The following is a 16,125-nucleotide window of genomic DNA, read 5'->3' as shown; positions in this document are numbered from 1 at the left end:
CAATTACACCTCAGTCATTGTCTCAGGATTTGCTTTTGGAGGAACCCAAAGTAAAACACTTTGAAGATAACATCTCTCTCATAACTTTCTTCTCCCCAGCACTTTGATGAAACAGTGCTTACCGGTGTGGGGGTTGGCTTCCGGTGAGGATATATCTCCTTCTGTCAACTTTTTCTTGTAGAGCATTGTTCTTTGATGCATCCTTCTCACCAGGTCATGAAGCTGGGCATCAGCATACTCATTTATAACAGGTGCTATAGATGGTTTGCTATTTGGAGTAAATGAGGGGGAAATAGTGATAGAGATGGGTTCATAAAGAGATTAATAGTGAGAAGCTATTTAGTCTTCACCTTCCATAAGTATGTATGTATTTATGTTATATATATAAAATATTATATTAATATAATATACATTGTTATATTATGCCTCACCTGCTGCTTCCCTCAGAAGTATATTCCAGTAGATCTCCCTGTTCTGCTCCCCACTCTGTCTCTGGTAAATCCTCTCACATATACCCCCTACATCTCTGGCTAAAACCAGAGATGCATAATAAATAAATAAATTTATTATGCATATGCATAAATAAATAAATCTTTAAAAAAAAGAATTAAGGTAGATGGAAATGATGCTGGTGGGATACAGATTTGTCATTGAAAAATTAAAATGCACAAGTAGCAAATGACCATTCTTGGACCAAATTGGATCTTGATGAGTGATCCTGCTATGAATTTGTGAATTAGAAGGAAAAAAGTGATAGCTTCAATGGTAGGCAGAATTCTAAGATGGCCTCTTAGTGGATGTGTTGCACATCTCCCTTGAATAATGAATATAGCGTATTTTACTCCATAGTTTGTATTAGATGCTTCAGTTGACTTTACATAAGGATAATATAAAGGTGGGCTTGATGCAATTCTTTAAAACAGGATGTTTCTCTAGCTGGTGACAGAGATTTAAATTGTAAGGCATATTTTACTTTTAAATACATTCAATCTTAGCAGCCAGTTGAGAATTTGGATCTGGAAATCAGTAGGGAGGAATGAACCTGAGATGTTGAACTAGGAATCACCTGTTGTGATGGTGGGAATTACACAGTGGATCAGATTATTGATAACAGTCTGCATAAAACAAGGAAAGAGTAGGGGGTCAACAACACTGAAATTCAACAACATTGAAATTTGCTGACCTTTGAAAAGTAGCATAAGAAAAGGAGCTGAGAAGTAGCAATTAAAGAGGTAGAACTGAGAGAGAAAAATGTCACAAAAATCAGGAAGCTAGGAGTTTGGAAAAGGAGATTAGTGGTGTCTCATGCAGTATAGAAAGTTAGTAAGATAAGAACTATAGGACTTTCATTTGAGCAAGTAAGAGTTGGTTGTTAATCTTTCAGAAAGCTGGTTGAGGAAATACGTAATGTCATTCAATTTTGTCATTTCCACCATGTGTCTTAATAAATATTTTGTGAAAAGTAATTAGAATTTGCCCTTGTTCTCTAAATAGTATTTTATATTCCCCAAAGCCTTATTATTCCATTATCACCCAAATTCATTTAAAAGTGGTTTTTATTTCCTATAAAAAATTTCTGAGTAAAATTTGACTTTCTGCAAACTCTACTTTTCTGGATTTCTCTTAATGTTTAATTGAGAACTAATTCATTTTTCAATGACTTGTTTAAAAAATTCCAGTTGATTAAAGTCATTTAGAATTAACTATTTCTGTCTAGTTGAAAAAAGAATGGAATTAAATGAAGAATATTATATTCCAATGTAACTTCCAATGTGGGAAGTTTTGTAAAAAAACACATTTTTTTTTAAATTTATTTTCACAATAATTAAATTCAGACAGCTGTCCTTAGATGTTACACTTGGGGCTCCCTGGTGGTGCAAGGAGGTAAGCACTGCACTATGAAGCAATCTGTAGCCTTTGCAGCACATGTTTCATCCGTGGCCGGCCAGGGAGAAACCACATGGCGCAGCAGACCTCTCCTGTCTCGCCCGCTGCTCCCCTCAGCAGTGTATTTCAGTCAGTCTGCCTGTTCTGTTCCCCACTCTGTCTCTGGTGAATCCTCTCACCCCCCTCATCTCTGACCTGTACCCCAGCTCTTGTATGCACAAATAAATAAATTTAAAAAAAAAGTTACCCTTGAAGACAAGAAAACTGCTTTTTTTTTGGTAGTAGTACATGAATAAGTGAATGTTTTTTGTAGAAATAAACTTCTGAATAAGAAAACTTGAAATTAGCACAGATTCTGATTTTTACCAATGTATAATAGCTTTGGTGATTTACTTAGAAATTTAAAGCAAATTTAGGTCAATATAAACATAACTCAATTAAGTCTCATTATTCTTTTCACATTTACCTCAAAATCTATGAAGATTTTGAGTTGTTTACATTTCACTTGTGCATATGATACTGTTTGTATACATTAGTAGGTACGTCTGGTGATCCACATATGGATATTATGATGCAAATTTCCCTACTTAAGTCATTTTTTTTTATCTGTCTAGGACATGCTACAATGCAGTTATGACTCAAGAGCTTATTTTTGAACCCCTTCCAGATGTCTACCTTCTAGATGTTTTCTTTTGTTAATCTCTAATTGTGGAGGCTGTGTCCATGATATTAACTTTTACTGTTAATAAGAATAAGCATATTAAAATAAACATAAAATAGTCACAGTACTAATACAATTAAAATCGTCACAGTACTAATACATTTCATTTCAATAAACATCTTAAATTCTCTATTAATTTCAGGTATTGATAGTAAAGTAAGCAACAAATGTGTTTTATCACTTTTTTCCCATATAGTGGGAGCTGGAAAGAATAAAAAATGTATCCACTAATGTTCCTGAAAATTGGCGCCTTGGGGAAGTTCCAAGGTGCATTTGGAATATCTTATTCATTTATTCAACACATTTGTTGTATACTATGTTACATGAGGAAAGACAACATATTCTATATTCACTTTGAAGCTTTTTACTTAATATTCTTCTCTTTTACTTTATATATATTCTTATATTTATTTTCACTTTTTAGCTTCTCTTGAGTAAATCGTTATTTTCTTTGTTTAAAATCTGTTCTTAGAATGTGCTATGGACTGAATTGAACCCTCTCTCCCCCCACCATACTCATGTTGATGTCCCAATCCCCATTGTGCCTATATTTGAAGATGGGATCTTAGAAAGATAATTAAGGTTAAATGGAGGCAGAAGGGTGTAAACCTTACAAGATTGGGGTCCTTATAAGAAGAGGAAAAGACAACAAAGAGTGTGCTTTTTTTCTCTCTTGCACGTGCACAGAAGAAAGGCCATGTGAGGATATAGTGAGAAGTCACCCAAAAGACTGGAAGAGATGACTTACTTCAGAAACAAACCCCAAAAGCACTTTCTTTTTTTCTTAAGATTTATTTATTTATGCATACAAGAACTGGGGTACAGGCCCGAGGTGTAGGGGTGAGAGGATTCACCAGAGACAAAGTGGGTAACAGAACAGGTGGATTGACTGAAATACACTGCTGAGGGGAGCAGCAGGAGAGACAGGAGAGGTCTAGCTGCACCATGTGGGTCATCTCCCTGCCCGGGGATCAAACTCATGCTGCAGTGGCTGTGGATAGCTTCATAGTTCCATGTCTTAACCCCTTGTGCCACCAGGGAGGCCTCAAAAGCACTTTCATCTTGGATTTCTAGTACCAAGAACTGTGAGAAAGTAAGTTATTGTTATTTCAGCCACACAATTTGTGGTATTTTGTTGTGGTAGCCAAGGCAGATTATACAGAATGCACACACATCTCTAAAAATAGCTTCTTAAAACTATTTTAAGAAACATTTAAAATATTAGATCAAGATCATAGGCTGATTGTCATAAATCTCTAGAAATGAGAGGACAAATAATTTTAAGAATTTACATTGCTGGAAAACAAGAATTGCTAGCTGGAAAACAGGAAATTTGAGAAGATTCTTAAAGACAGAAAGCACTTATGTTTATATGTTAACTCAGTTAATTCTCATAAATTATTAAGTGCTTAGAAAAGTGCAGCTATTGTTATTATTAATGAAAAAGACCACTGCCCAAGACACTAATAGGAGATACTGAAAAGTGAGAGGACTTTTGGAAGTGCTCTATCCTGGGAAGGAATGGAATAAAAAGGTCAGATGTGGTCATGGTCAGCCATTAGTATGATCACATTAAGAGTCATATTCGGATACTGATGTATGTTGTCTCCTTTCTCACCAAACCTGTACCAAGTAGATGGAGACAGAAGCAGTGTGACAGGATTTGAACTGGAGAAGCAAAACTGATCCCAGGTAAATATCAAAAAATTGGAAGGAATGGGGACTCTGTCCAAATATGAGTTACTGTTATACTCCTTCTAGCAATGATTCTTATAACCACTCTAAAAAGAACACAATAAAGTGAAGATCTTACAGAAATGGCTTACTACATGAAGAGGTACAGTGAGGAGGTGAAGTGATGGGAAGTTCATGGGGATTACACTCCCTAGATAGAGGCAATAAAGGGGGGGAGGATGACTGTAGGACATTTAATAAAGGGTTGTACAACTGAAAGTCAGTTTTCTCTTTTTTAAATCAGCAAGTACTAATAATTCTAAATAATGTTGATGGAAAATACGCCTGCTCTTTTTAAAAAAAGATTGATTTATTTATGCATACAAGAACTGGGGTACAGGCCAGAGGTATGGAGGGTGAGAAGATTCACCAGAGACAGAGTGGGGAACAGAACAGGCAGATTGACTGAAATACACACTCAGGGGAGCAGTGGGTAAGACAGGAGAGGTCTGCTGTGCCATATGGGTAGCTCCCTGGCTGGGGATCGAACTCGCGCTACAGTGGCTGCGGATAGCTTCATAGGTTGTGTCCCAACTCCTTGTGCCACCAGGGAGGTCCAAAATACTCCTACTCAGCATAAAACCACTTCTACTGTTCCCTCTTTGTTTATTACTGATCTGCACAAATTATGGGGAATTTCATGTACAAAGATAATCACACACACCAAAAAATACCAAGCAATTGTGCCGTATCAGTTGAGTTGGAAGACAAGACAGTAGAAAGCCTCAAAGACTAGCAAAAAGAAAAAAAAAATAAATGAAGATAGCAAGAGACTATGGGATGGCATCAAGAGGAATAGCATTCATATTATAAGAATTTTGGAAGAAGAAGAGAGGAAAAAAGGGGAACAAATCCTATTTGAAGAAATAATAGGTGAGAATTTCTCCAAAACTGGGCAAGGAAACAGATATCCAGGTCCAGGAAATTCAAAACATTCCAAACAAAATATACCCAAATAGCCACATAACCAGACACATTAGAATTAAAATGAAAGAAATTAAAGATAAAGGCAGAGTGTCCCAAAAGCAGTTAGAAAAACAAAGAATCACATGTATGAGGATCCCCCATAGGATTATCACAAGATTTCTCAGCATAAGTCTTACAGGCCAAAAGGGATGGCATGATATATACAAAATGCCAAAAAGGAAAAGATCTCCAAGCAAGAATATTCTACTAAGCTAGGCTAATGCCAGGTTAACAACAATCTCCTCTAAACTGACCTTGAAGGAAATACTACAGGGACTTCTACAAAGCAAAAAAGAAGCCCTGTGAGGAAGAAATAAGACATCAAAAACAAAATGTGGGGGAGAGCAAAAATTGGAATTATTGAAATAGATCAAATATAATGTGTTTTCAATATAAAAATGTAAGTATAGAATCCCATGGAAAAACTTCATGGTATCTTCAGAACAAAAATTCCTATAAGATATGAACGAGAAGATGCAAAATGGAATTCAAATATTAAACAAAGGGTAGCTATCAAAGTACAAGGGAAAAAAGAGAATAATAAAAGAATAGAGACAAATAACAAAACACCTGCAAAACAAATAGCTAAATGGATGTGTGTGTATATATATATATGTATATATATATATATATAAATAAAATTGTATCTGTGCATGTGTGCATAAATAATTCCTTTAGCTCATCATCAAAGGCCCAGAGTGGTTGCATGGTTCAGAAAATAAAACTCAAAGTTCTGCTGTCTCCAGAAGGCTCACCTGAGCTCCAAAGATAAACATAGGCTCAAAATAAAAATGAATACAACAATCCTATAAGCAAATGGTATCCTAAAAACGGCAGGGATCATTATACATATATCAGCTAAAATGCACTTCAAGCTAAAAATAGTCGCCAGAGACATTGATTGTGGCATGAAGTTATCTATAACCATATACCTGATGGGGGTACTCCAATATTACCTCAGTTAAAAATAATTGATTAATTAAATGAAAAAATAGTAGAGAACAACTAGACTGTATGGAAAACAACTGAATGAGAATTCAATCATTTGGGTCTTATTTTAACATGTGCTAGAGGGTGAATTTGTTAAGAATGAATGATATAACTTTAACTTCGTTTTCATATATGTAAGAGAAGCTAGTATTTTGTAGAGAGAATAAAATGATAAATTTTGGAAAAATGAATCCTCGAGAAAATTGTGGACAACCGAGAGCACCATATGGTACGATAACATGAATTTCCAACATCTTTCAGAGAAGCAGGCTACTCTCCTGATGAACACTGTCATCAAATTTTACAGTCAAACATCCTTACCATGTCTTGTGCAAATAATTTGTATAGTTTGTCATGTATTGTATTACACAGAATATTCAATTCAAATAACCTAGTTTCTGAAGGGCATAACAGTCCATCATGGTAAAATTTACTCATAAATCATGTGGGCACGGTTGATGGAGTTCACCATTTGATCTATTTGTCAGTACAGATCTTGGATGTGCATCACAGGTTTTTATGTAAATCAGGGACATCAATAGTCACATAAATTTGCATTTGCAACTTGATTCCTCTTAGTGAATGTGACAGAATCATCCTATTGGCTACAAGGAAAGTATAAAAGTAATGTAAAAGTATTGCAGAGCCCTATGGTACTGTTATTTTTAATTTGCTATTTGAGAGTGAGAGATTGTTTTCAGCACAATTATATACAGATTCTTTGGGGACTAGAAATCTATGTTTGGTGTTCTAGCAATAACTGGACCCAGAGTGCCTACAACTGATAAATGGCTATGATTATTATGGTTCCAATCATGCTACATGGTTTTTAAACTCTTATTCAAGTGATATTTGCTATAAAAATTTTAAGCATAAGAATACATCACCAAAGATGGAAATAAGTATACTGCTATTCTACTCACGAGTAGTAGATATTCCTACGTGCTTGTGTGCAGGAGAAATTCAAGTTTTGTGTGACTACAAATATATTTTATAAAGATATTTTAAAGAAAAGTATTGAAAATTGTGAGCTCTAATTTTAACAGTCTTCAGTGGGGATTCTAAAACATAAGGTCATTAGCTTCACAATAAATTCACCTCTGCAGGTGTCAGAAATGTGTTCAAAACAGTCTAATGTTTAAAAATCCACTAGTCAAAAGTTTATGGAGAAATTGTAACCCTTGAATCTTGTTCATTATTGGGACTGTAAGATGGCTTAGCTGCTGTGGAAAAAAAGTTTGTCAGTTCCTCAAAAAATTAAACATAAAGTTCTTATAAGATCTCACCATTGCATTCTTAGGTGTATTTAAAATAATGGAAAACAGACACTTAAACAACAACATGAAAAAGTATGTTTATAATTGTCCCATTTACAATGGTCAAAAGCTGGAAACAGACTAACAGTACATACAATGGAATGTAATTCAGTCATAAAAAAGAATGATGTACTGACTCATACTATAACATGTATTAACCTTGAAATTCATATGCTTCATATACTAAGTGAAAGAAGCCAAACATAAAAGTGACATATTATCTGATTCCATTTATTAGAATATCCAGAATAGATAAATCCATGGAGTTATAAGGCAGATTGGTGAAGAATAGGAATTGTGGGGAGAGAGAATTGGGAGAAACTGTTTCATGAGTAAAAGATTTTTACTTCAAAGCGGAAGAAGTGGTTTGGAACTATATAGAAGTAATGGTTGCACAACATTGTACTAGATGCTATAGAATTATTCTCTTTAAAATGGTCACTTTGGGCCTCCTTGGTGGCGCAGTGGTTGAGCGCCGCACTACAAAGCTGTCCGCAGCCTCTGCAGCGCAGTTCAATTCCCCTCCGGCCAGGGAGAACCCCACATGGCGCAGCAGACCTCTCCTGCCTCGCCCGCTTCTCCCCTCAGCAGTGTCTTCTGTCTGTCTGCCTGCTTTGCTCCCCATTCTGGCTCTGGTGAATTCTCTCACCTTCCCGCGCTTCTGACCTGTACCATGGTTCTTGTACAAATAAATAAATCTTAAAAAAAATAAATTAAATGGTCACTTTCATGATATATGCATTTCACCATAGTCAATTGTTTTCTGAAGAATTTTACTATCTATCCATTCACTCAATAAACAGTTACCAATGTATTAGGCCTTGACCTGGAGCTGGAGGCATCAAGGCAAAAAGACCTCTCCCAAGAAGTTAGGACATCATCATATTGAATTGTACCTACAATGACATATCTGGAAGTGTAAAGTAGTCAAATTACTTGTTCTCAAATAATTTACTATTAAACCCCCCCCTGTAATAATACATTTATGGAATTGTGTGATACTGACAATGGGTGATAAGAAAGGAACTGCCAGTCAAAAGAAAATGGATTTGAGATTATTGAGAAGGATATGTGGGTTTAAGGAATGCAAGAACTAGAAGCAGAGACTGGATGAGTATGAATCTCATGGGAGCTAAAGACATGATTAGCAGAGAAATGTTTTGGATAGTATTTGGATGTAAAATTGATTAGTTTTTATGGGGTTCAGAAATAGCATTGTTGACCCAATAGCAACAGGTGGGAAAATAGAAATAACATGAGCAAAGATTTAGAGTAGGAACAATCAAGTGATGGGTTGAACTGACTCTTGTAGGGGTTCTTAACTCATGGTTCATTGATTACTTATAGGTTCTTATATTAGTTACAGAAATCCTATGAGTGACTGAAATTGCACACAATTTTAAAACTTCTGGTGAAAATATCTATTTTTAGTAGATTTTTCAAAAGGTTAACACCTCTACTGTCAGGATTTAGCAAAGTTCACATACTGCTAGAGAAAAAAGTAGCTAGCAAACGCTATTCTTTACACATTTTAGGAACTTTTGTTTCTCATACAGCCAGATGCTTAACTTGAGTATGAAATATGGAAAAAAATGTCTCATTTAGGAATCAACTTTTAAAATAGTTTTATCAAAAAAAAAAAAAACACAAAACACCCAAAACAAAAACTATGGTTTCCTAACCAAACATAAATTTCACTAGTGTATAAGAAAATTCATACTGGGGCAGAAAGCTAAGGCAGTTTATAGTGTACCAGGAAAGGGAGAATAGCTTGGCTATCACAGACACAGTCTTCCCACCCACTGCTGTTAGAATTGAGAATGAGAGAGATGGAAATACAGGCAATCCTGGTCATCAAGAAGAGGTGACAAGCAAAGGGAGGTAATTTGATGACAGCTATACCTTGACCATTTTTAATGGACTCAAGGGTTATAAGGCCTTTGACCCCGAGCTGGAGGCATAAAGGCAAAAGACCTAGTCCCAGGAAGTGTAGGCATTATGTTATGGTGTGCTAACTTCCAAGGAGACTTGATATCATTTCTTTTTATCACTGAATGATATTCCATTGTAGGAATATATTGATACATAATTTATTTTCTCAATCACCTACTGAAATACATCTTGGTTGCTTCCAAATTTTGACAATTACAAATACTCTGTCATAACTATCTGTGTGCATGTTTTTTTTTTTTTTTTTTTGTGTGTGTGGGCGTAAGTTTTTAACTCATTTGGGTAAATAATTGGTAATATTAATACCATAAAGAGTGGTATGTATTCTGCTCTTATATAATTATTTTTGCTTTGTTTTAAATCAGTAAGTCCTAATGTTAGCTCATATTTTATGTGGCTCTCCCTTGGTTTATATTCAGGGAATGAATATTTTAAACTTCTGTTTAGAACTCTACATTTCTCTATGGTATATTTAAAAAGATTTTGAATGGCACTTTCTGATTTCAGAAGAGATTTTGCCATTCTGCTTTTATCTGAATCTCACAAGAAGCTCATGAATGAGATGATTCAAGTGTGATTTTTCCTCCTTTCAGAAAGATGAGAAAACTGAAGTTCCAGTAAACTAAGGGTTTTATCCAAGTCTAAAGGATCAGTAATTGTTAAAAAATTCCTTCTCATAGGATGTTGTTTTTATTTTATAATAGTTTTAGAAATGCTTAGATCTCCTTTTTTGAAGTTGAAATAGAAATGTATAGCAACTGGGTGTCTTTGTATTATTAAAACAAGAAATTGAACATGTTTAATAATAATTTGGGGGTCTCATTGCGCTCTAATATAGACATCTGAAACTGTGCTACTTTAAAAATTTGTCAGTGATTAACTTAGCTCTGCCTAGAGCATTTGTGTAACATCTTAGAAATTATTAAAATATATTGCCTGCCAGTTCCAAACACTTATACACTCAGCACCATTTAATTGACCATATGGACATTTACCACTAGAGAATTTCCATGAATAAATACTTTCAGCTAGTTGTATTGGAATAGTAGCTATGGTAGTAATGGTAAAAATTCTGGAAATTTTTTTTTTTTAGTGTGGAGCTTACTTTTTAAATATTATTTTCTATTTACAAAAGTTCTGTTACAATTAATAAGATTAAATTGTTTACATTCCAATGCCTTTTCTCTACCTCCAGTACCTTTAGGTATGAATCAAGGCAATAGCCCCAAAGTGGACGACTGGTAGAGTAAAGCAAAGGAGGATTTTTGGCTATTTTCAAATCTTGATTATTATCTTCTGCATACTTATCAAAGTTCAATAGAAATAGAAACAATATTGTAAATGTTGAATCCAAGCTCTATTAAAATCCCTGTACCCTCAGCCTGAAAAGAATATTTTATTTTTTATGCTTGGTAATCTATGATAATGAACTTTTTTCCTATTTTAATCATTATGAGCTCATAATTATCAAAATTAATACTTATGCACATGGTACCTGTCCTTCTCTTTTAAAGTCATATGCTCCTTGACTAGAGAAAAATCTCTGGCAAGCAAAATATATATTGAATATGTATTGAAACTTCCAATTTTTAAGTCTAAAGTGACAAAATATTGGTAAATTGGCAATATTACAGAATTCACGGGATTTAATTTCTTTCAGTGTTGAAGTATGTCCTAAAATGTACGTCGGACTCACCACTAAAAATAATTGACACTTTTTGTAAGTTGGGGTACAGAAGGCTAGCTTTGAAGGATATCTTAGTAGTCCTCTATCCAATTTTTCTTAGGCAAGAGTGCTTTCTACGTTAAATTTAGACAGGCAATTATTCACTATTTCAGGATGTAATTTAAAAGATTAGAAAAATAGGAAGATCATGGTTTGGTAGTGTATTATTTACTGAAATACAGACTTCACTAAAGTGCCATCTCATTTTAGATTTTTTTTTTTAAGATTTATTTATTTACACATACAAGAACTAGGGTACAGGTCAGAGTTGGGGGGTGAGAGGATTCATTAGAGACAGAGTGGGGAGCAGAACAGGCAGACTGACTGAAATACACTGTTGAGGGGAGCAGCGGGCAAGACAGAAGAGGTCTGCTGTGCCATGTGGGTCACCTCCCTGACCAGAGATTGAATTTGTGCTTCAGTAGCTGTGTATTGCCATAGTGCTGACACTTAACTCCTTGTGCCACCAGGGAGGCTTCCATTTTAGATTAAAAAAAAAAATCACTCAATAGATAATCACATGGAAATGGTTACTTCTCCTGCAGTAGTTCTGTACTCCTTTGTTATGGGTTTTACAGCTTAAGACTTTAAAAATTATTTTTTCATTATTAAAAATAAGCATTATTGAGGACTTGAAAAATACAGGGATGTTAAGGAGAAAATAACAAGAGTATGAGGTCTACTATTCAAATAAAATCATCATTAATATTTTATATATAGTCTTTCAGTCTTTGTTCCATATGTAAATTTGAAGACATATTTGAGATTAGAATATATATACAATCTCCTTTTATTTATTAATAAGCTAACATATTTTTGAAATTAGAATTCTTTGTAAACATTTTGATGGTGATGGAATAACCAGGTTTGATATTATATTATAAAATGCTTCTTAATCTTTTTCTATATCATGGCAAACCTAGAAAATAACTTTTAAAGACATTCTGAGATGGAAGAGATGAAGCTATTTGAAGATGGAGGCAACTGTCCTGGGCTCTGGCTGCATAGACAGATCCTGTTATTATCTTAGCATGTTGAGAAAATCAGTAATTGTGTAATCTGTTTTATAGTGTGACAGAACCCACTAATGTGACAATTTTTCTTAAGATTCTTCTGTATTGTTCTATCATTGGACATTATTATAGATAATGTTGCAACATCATCTTTGACTCTGAAACTTCTTGAATATTTCAGGATATTTCCTTACATAGTAAATTCTCCAAAATATTGAATATTTTTGAGTATAGATAGAATTCTGACACATGCTAAACTCACTCTTTTCACCTGTTAATTTCTAGTTTTGAAGTTGTTTTGTTTTGTTTTTTTGTTTGAACTGTTCATGTTATATATGTATAAACATTTTCTTTATTGTGACCCTACTCATGTATTCTTAACATAAGGATGTTTTTATTTTGATATTGTTTAATTATTCACATTTACTTTGTCATTTCATCCAGCTTAGAAAGTTTTCTGTATATTTGATAGAGATTCACTGAAATTTTCTTATAATTTTTGAAAATTTTGTTTTAAATTTCATCCATTTGAAATCTATTTTGCAACTCAGCTGTATGAGGATCTAAGGACACCTTCTTTCCCCCCCAATGGCTCATCACCTAAAAAAATATTTTGAATAATCTTCTATTTTCACATAGATCTGAATATTTATATATTACCTAGCTTTATACAGGGGTCATTTCCCTTCTACTGGCAGACATGTTCAGAATGAAAAAGTATGATGTGTTATTTGGTAGAGAGAAGGGAGTGGGGATGGGATGGAGGAAAAGAATATGAAATCTTTCTGAGAATTTTATTTTTCTATACTCGGAATTTAGTAAGTGCACACACTTTATTTTCTTTTCTATAATTTCCTTCTACTCCTTAGTCTTTGTTTTTCTTTGATCTCTTTTCAAGTTTGCCATGAGTCTGTAATGTATGTGACTGCATTACATCCCGTGGACAGGCACTAGAGGGCAGTGTAAGTGCATATTTATCTGAGCAAAACAAAATGGCTAAAGGCAGTTCTGAGTAGAGTTCAGGCTTTGTTGTGACTAACTGCTGCTTTGCCTCTTTTTCTTAATTCAATCCATGCTTTGGTTCAGCAGCCCACTGCATAGTAGGAGTCAGTGCGGGGCAGATCATTGCATCCTTTCAGAGAGTTTGTACAATAAAGCTTGTTTTGATTTTACGCTACGAACTTTTTTTTTTTTTTTTTTTTGTGGACCCCCCCTGGCCGGCGGCCGGGGATCGAACCGGTGCAGCAGAGGCTGAGGGCAACCTCGCAACCCAGCGCTCAACCGCTGCGCCACCAGGGGAGGCCCTGAACTTATTCACTTTTATTTTCCAACAAAGAGAGAGGAGATAGGGTGCTATATATCTGAGTTTGGAGATTATGAATTTTTTTGAATTTTATTTTATTTTATTTTTAACGATTTATTTATTTATACAAGAGCTGGGGTACAGGTCAGAAGCGCGGGAGGGTGTGAGAATTCACCAGAGACAGAGTGGGGAGTAGAACAGGCAGACGGACCGAAGACACTGCTGAGGAGAGCAGTGGGAGAGGCAGGAGAGGTCTATCCTGCCACGTTGGTTTCTCCCTGTCCGGCGGGGGATCGAACCAGCACTGCAGAGGCCGTGGACAGCTTCGCAGCGCGGCACTCAACCGCTGCGCCACCGGGGAGGCCCATTCTGAATGTTATTTTGCATTATTTTTCTTTCTTTCTGTTTTTTTTTTCTATTTTTTTTTTTAAAGATTGATTGATTTGTACAAGAACTGGGGTACAGGTTAGAGATGCGGGAGGGTGAGAGAATTCACCAGAGAGAGCCTGGAGCAGAAAAGGCAGACAGATGGAAGACACTGCTGAGGAGAGCAGCAGGAGAGACAGGAGAGGTCTGCCACGCTATGTGGGTCTCTCCCTGGCCAGCGGGGAATCAAACCCGCGCTGCAGAGGCTGCGGACAGCTTCATAGCGCAGCGCTCAACCCGCTGCACCACTAGGGAGGCCCTTTTGCATTATTTTTCAAATTTCTCCACAATGGCTATGTTTCAAATATTCTATGAAAAAGAAAAACATGCTGAAAAATTAAAATTTTTATTATTTCTAGCAGCAAAATTTATTTCAAAGTATATTAAAAGGATGTGCTTATGATAGGGACAGAAGGGGAGGAAAAATCCACTAGTGTTTTTCTATATTGTTAGCCAGGGATGTTGAAAACTTAGTTAACAGGCATTTAATGGAATCAGTGAAAATGATGGTTGAGAAGAAAAGAAAGACATAAATCACTGGAGACAAGGATCTTTTGAGGTGCCTGGGTGGGAGGTTCTGTCTCATGCACCTCTTCATCCCTGAAAGCCTTGTAGCTTTTGTTGCTTCCTTGCAGGCATTGCTCTGAGGAACTCTGCCCTGGCTGTGGAAACCACATCAGGGACTTGCAGGTTGCCCTTCAGTGGACTGATCTCCAGCTGATTTGATCTACCATGAAGAGCTGAGCTAGTGAGTTCCCTGTCAAGGACACAGTAATGTATTCCAAGCAGAACTTGGAATGCTGTTTTTACAGATTAGTTATTTTTAAGCAGCACTGGTCTTAAGTAAATTATAATATAAATCTGAATTCTGTAAGTCCATTGTGGCATTAACTTATTTTTAACATTGTTACAATGAAAAAATGCATCAGGAGGACTCCCTGCTGGCACACAGGGTTAAGATGCAACCTATGAATCCATCCACAGCCACTGCAGCATGAGTTCGATCTCTGGCCAGGGAGCAACCCACATGGTGCAGTAGACCTTTTCTGACTCGCCTGCTGCTTCCCTCAGCAGTGTATTTCAGTAGATATGCCTGTTCTGTTCCCCACTCTGTTTCTGGGGAATCTTCTCACCCCTGCACACCTGTGGCCTATACCCCAGTTCTTGTATGCATGAATAAATATATCTCTTTAAAAAATGTCAAATGTTAATACTGAGGCACACTGGGTATCAGGGACACACTCAGCATGAACATATGAGGATTAATCAGAGTTCCCTGAGTTTCTGGGCTGGTGCTGCAGGATGGTTTACATTTGGGGTCACAGACTTTGGCTTGAGATGGCTTGAGTGAAATTGCAAGTTGCTGGGCCTGCTAAATTTTGTATTTACCCCAGTGCGTGGAATTGATCCAAATGGTGTGGGCATAGTGAGACATGGAATAAGAAGAATGAGTAATGTAGAACTAGAGTTTGATCTGAAGAAACCAGGACAAAAACTTGTTACAGCTGGCTGAAGTGTCACCGAGTCACTGATGGGGAAGAATTGTTAAATTCAAAACTTTTTATGGAACACTATACTAAGACTGAATTAAGTATGGTAATTTAATTGCAGTTGCTTGTATAAATTGCCTGTTAATAATCAGAATATAAAGTCCCTTTCATATCATTGTTATATTCCTCAGTGAATTAAAAAAATTGTCTTTATAAAGTAGGAAATGAATTATCTTTTTCAGTCCTATTAAAACCAAATATCTGATCTAAGAGGAATAGACTGATGATTGAGTAAAGATTGCTGAGCCTAAGGGGGCTGACTAGGCAAACAGCCACTCTTTCCTTCAGATTAATGTCTGAACAAGACCTATTTAAGTCTATGTGAACCATATGTTACATTTCCAGTTCCTTTCAAAACACATGTTGGTACTGTTTAAGCAAAACATTCATTACTTTAAAAAATACCCTCTGATTCTAATTTTAAAAGCATGTGAGTAAATCCATTGCTCATTAGTGTGAGAAAAACACTGTATTAAGCTCCAAGTAGGTAAAAGTGCAACAGTCTTAAGAGCTCTTTTATGTGGTCACCATTTGTATCTTAAT

General features: G+C 35.7%; 1 protein-coding gene across 2 annotated transcripts in view; it reads right to left on the bottom strand.

The window, feature by feature from the left end:
• The window catches only part of CNGB3 (cyclic nucleotide gated channel subunit beta 3), a 206,322-nt gene that overhangs the window by 77,820 nt on the left and 112,377 nt on the right, over positions 1-16,125 (bottom strand). For both annotated transcript variants that reach the window (XM_054692121.1, XM_054692120.1), the window contains one exon: positions 123-268. In XM_054692121.1, coding sequence (XP_054548096.1) covers positions 123-268 — 146 coding nt within the window. The remainder of the gene's footprint in view (positions 1-122; positions 269-16,125) is intronic.

The sequence above is a fragment of the Talpa occidentalis genome, unplaced genomic scaffold (genome assembly GCF_014898055.3).
Source record: "Talpa occidentalis isolate TD23 unplaced genomic scaffold, MPIMG_talOcc4v2.1, whole genome shotgun sequence".
Lineage (NCBI taxonomy): Eukaryota > Metazoa > Chordata > Mammalia > Eulipotyphla > Talpidae > Talpa > Talpa occidentalis.
The sequence above is the reverse complement of the archived record's forward strand: the minus strand, read 5'-3'. Positions and strand labels throughout refer to the sequence as shown.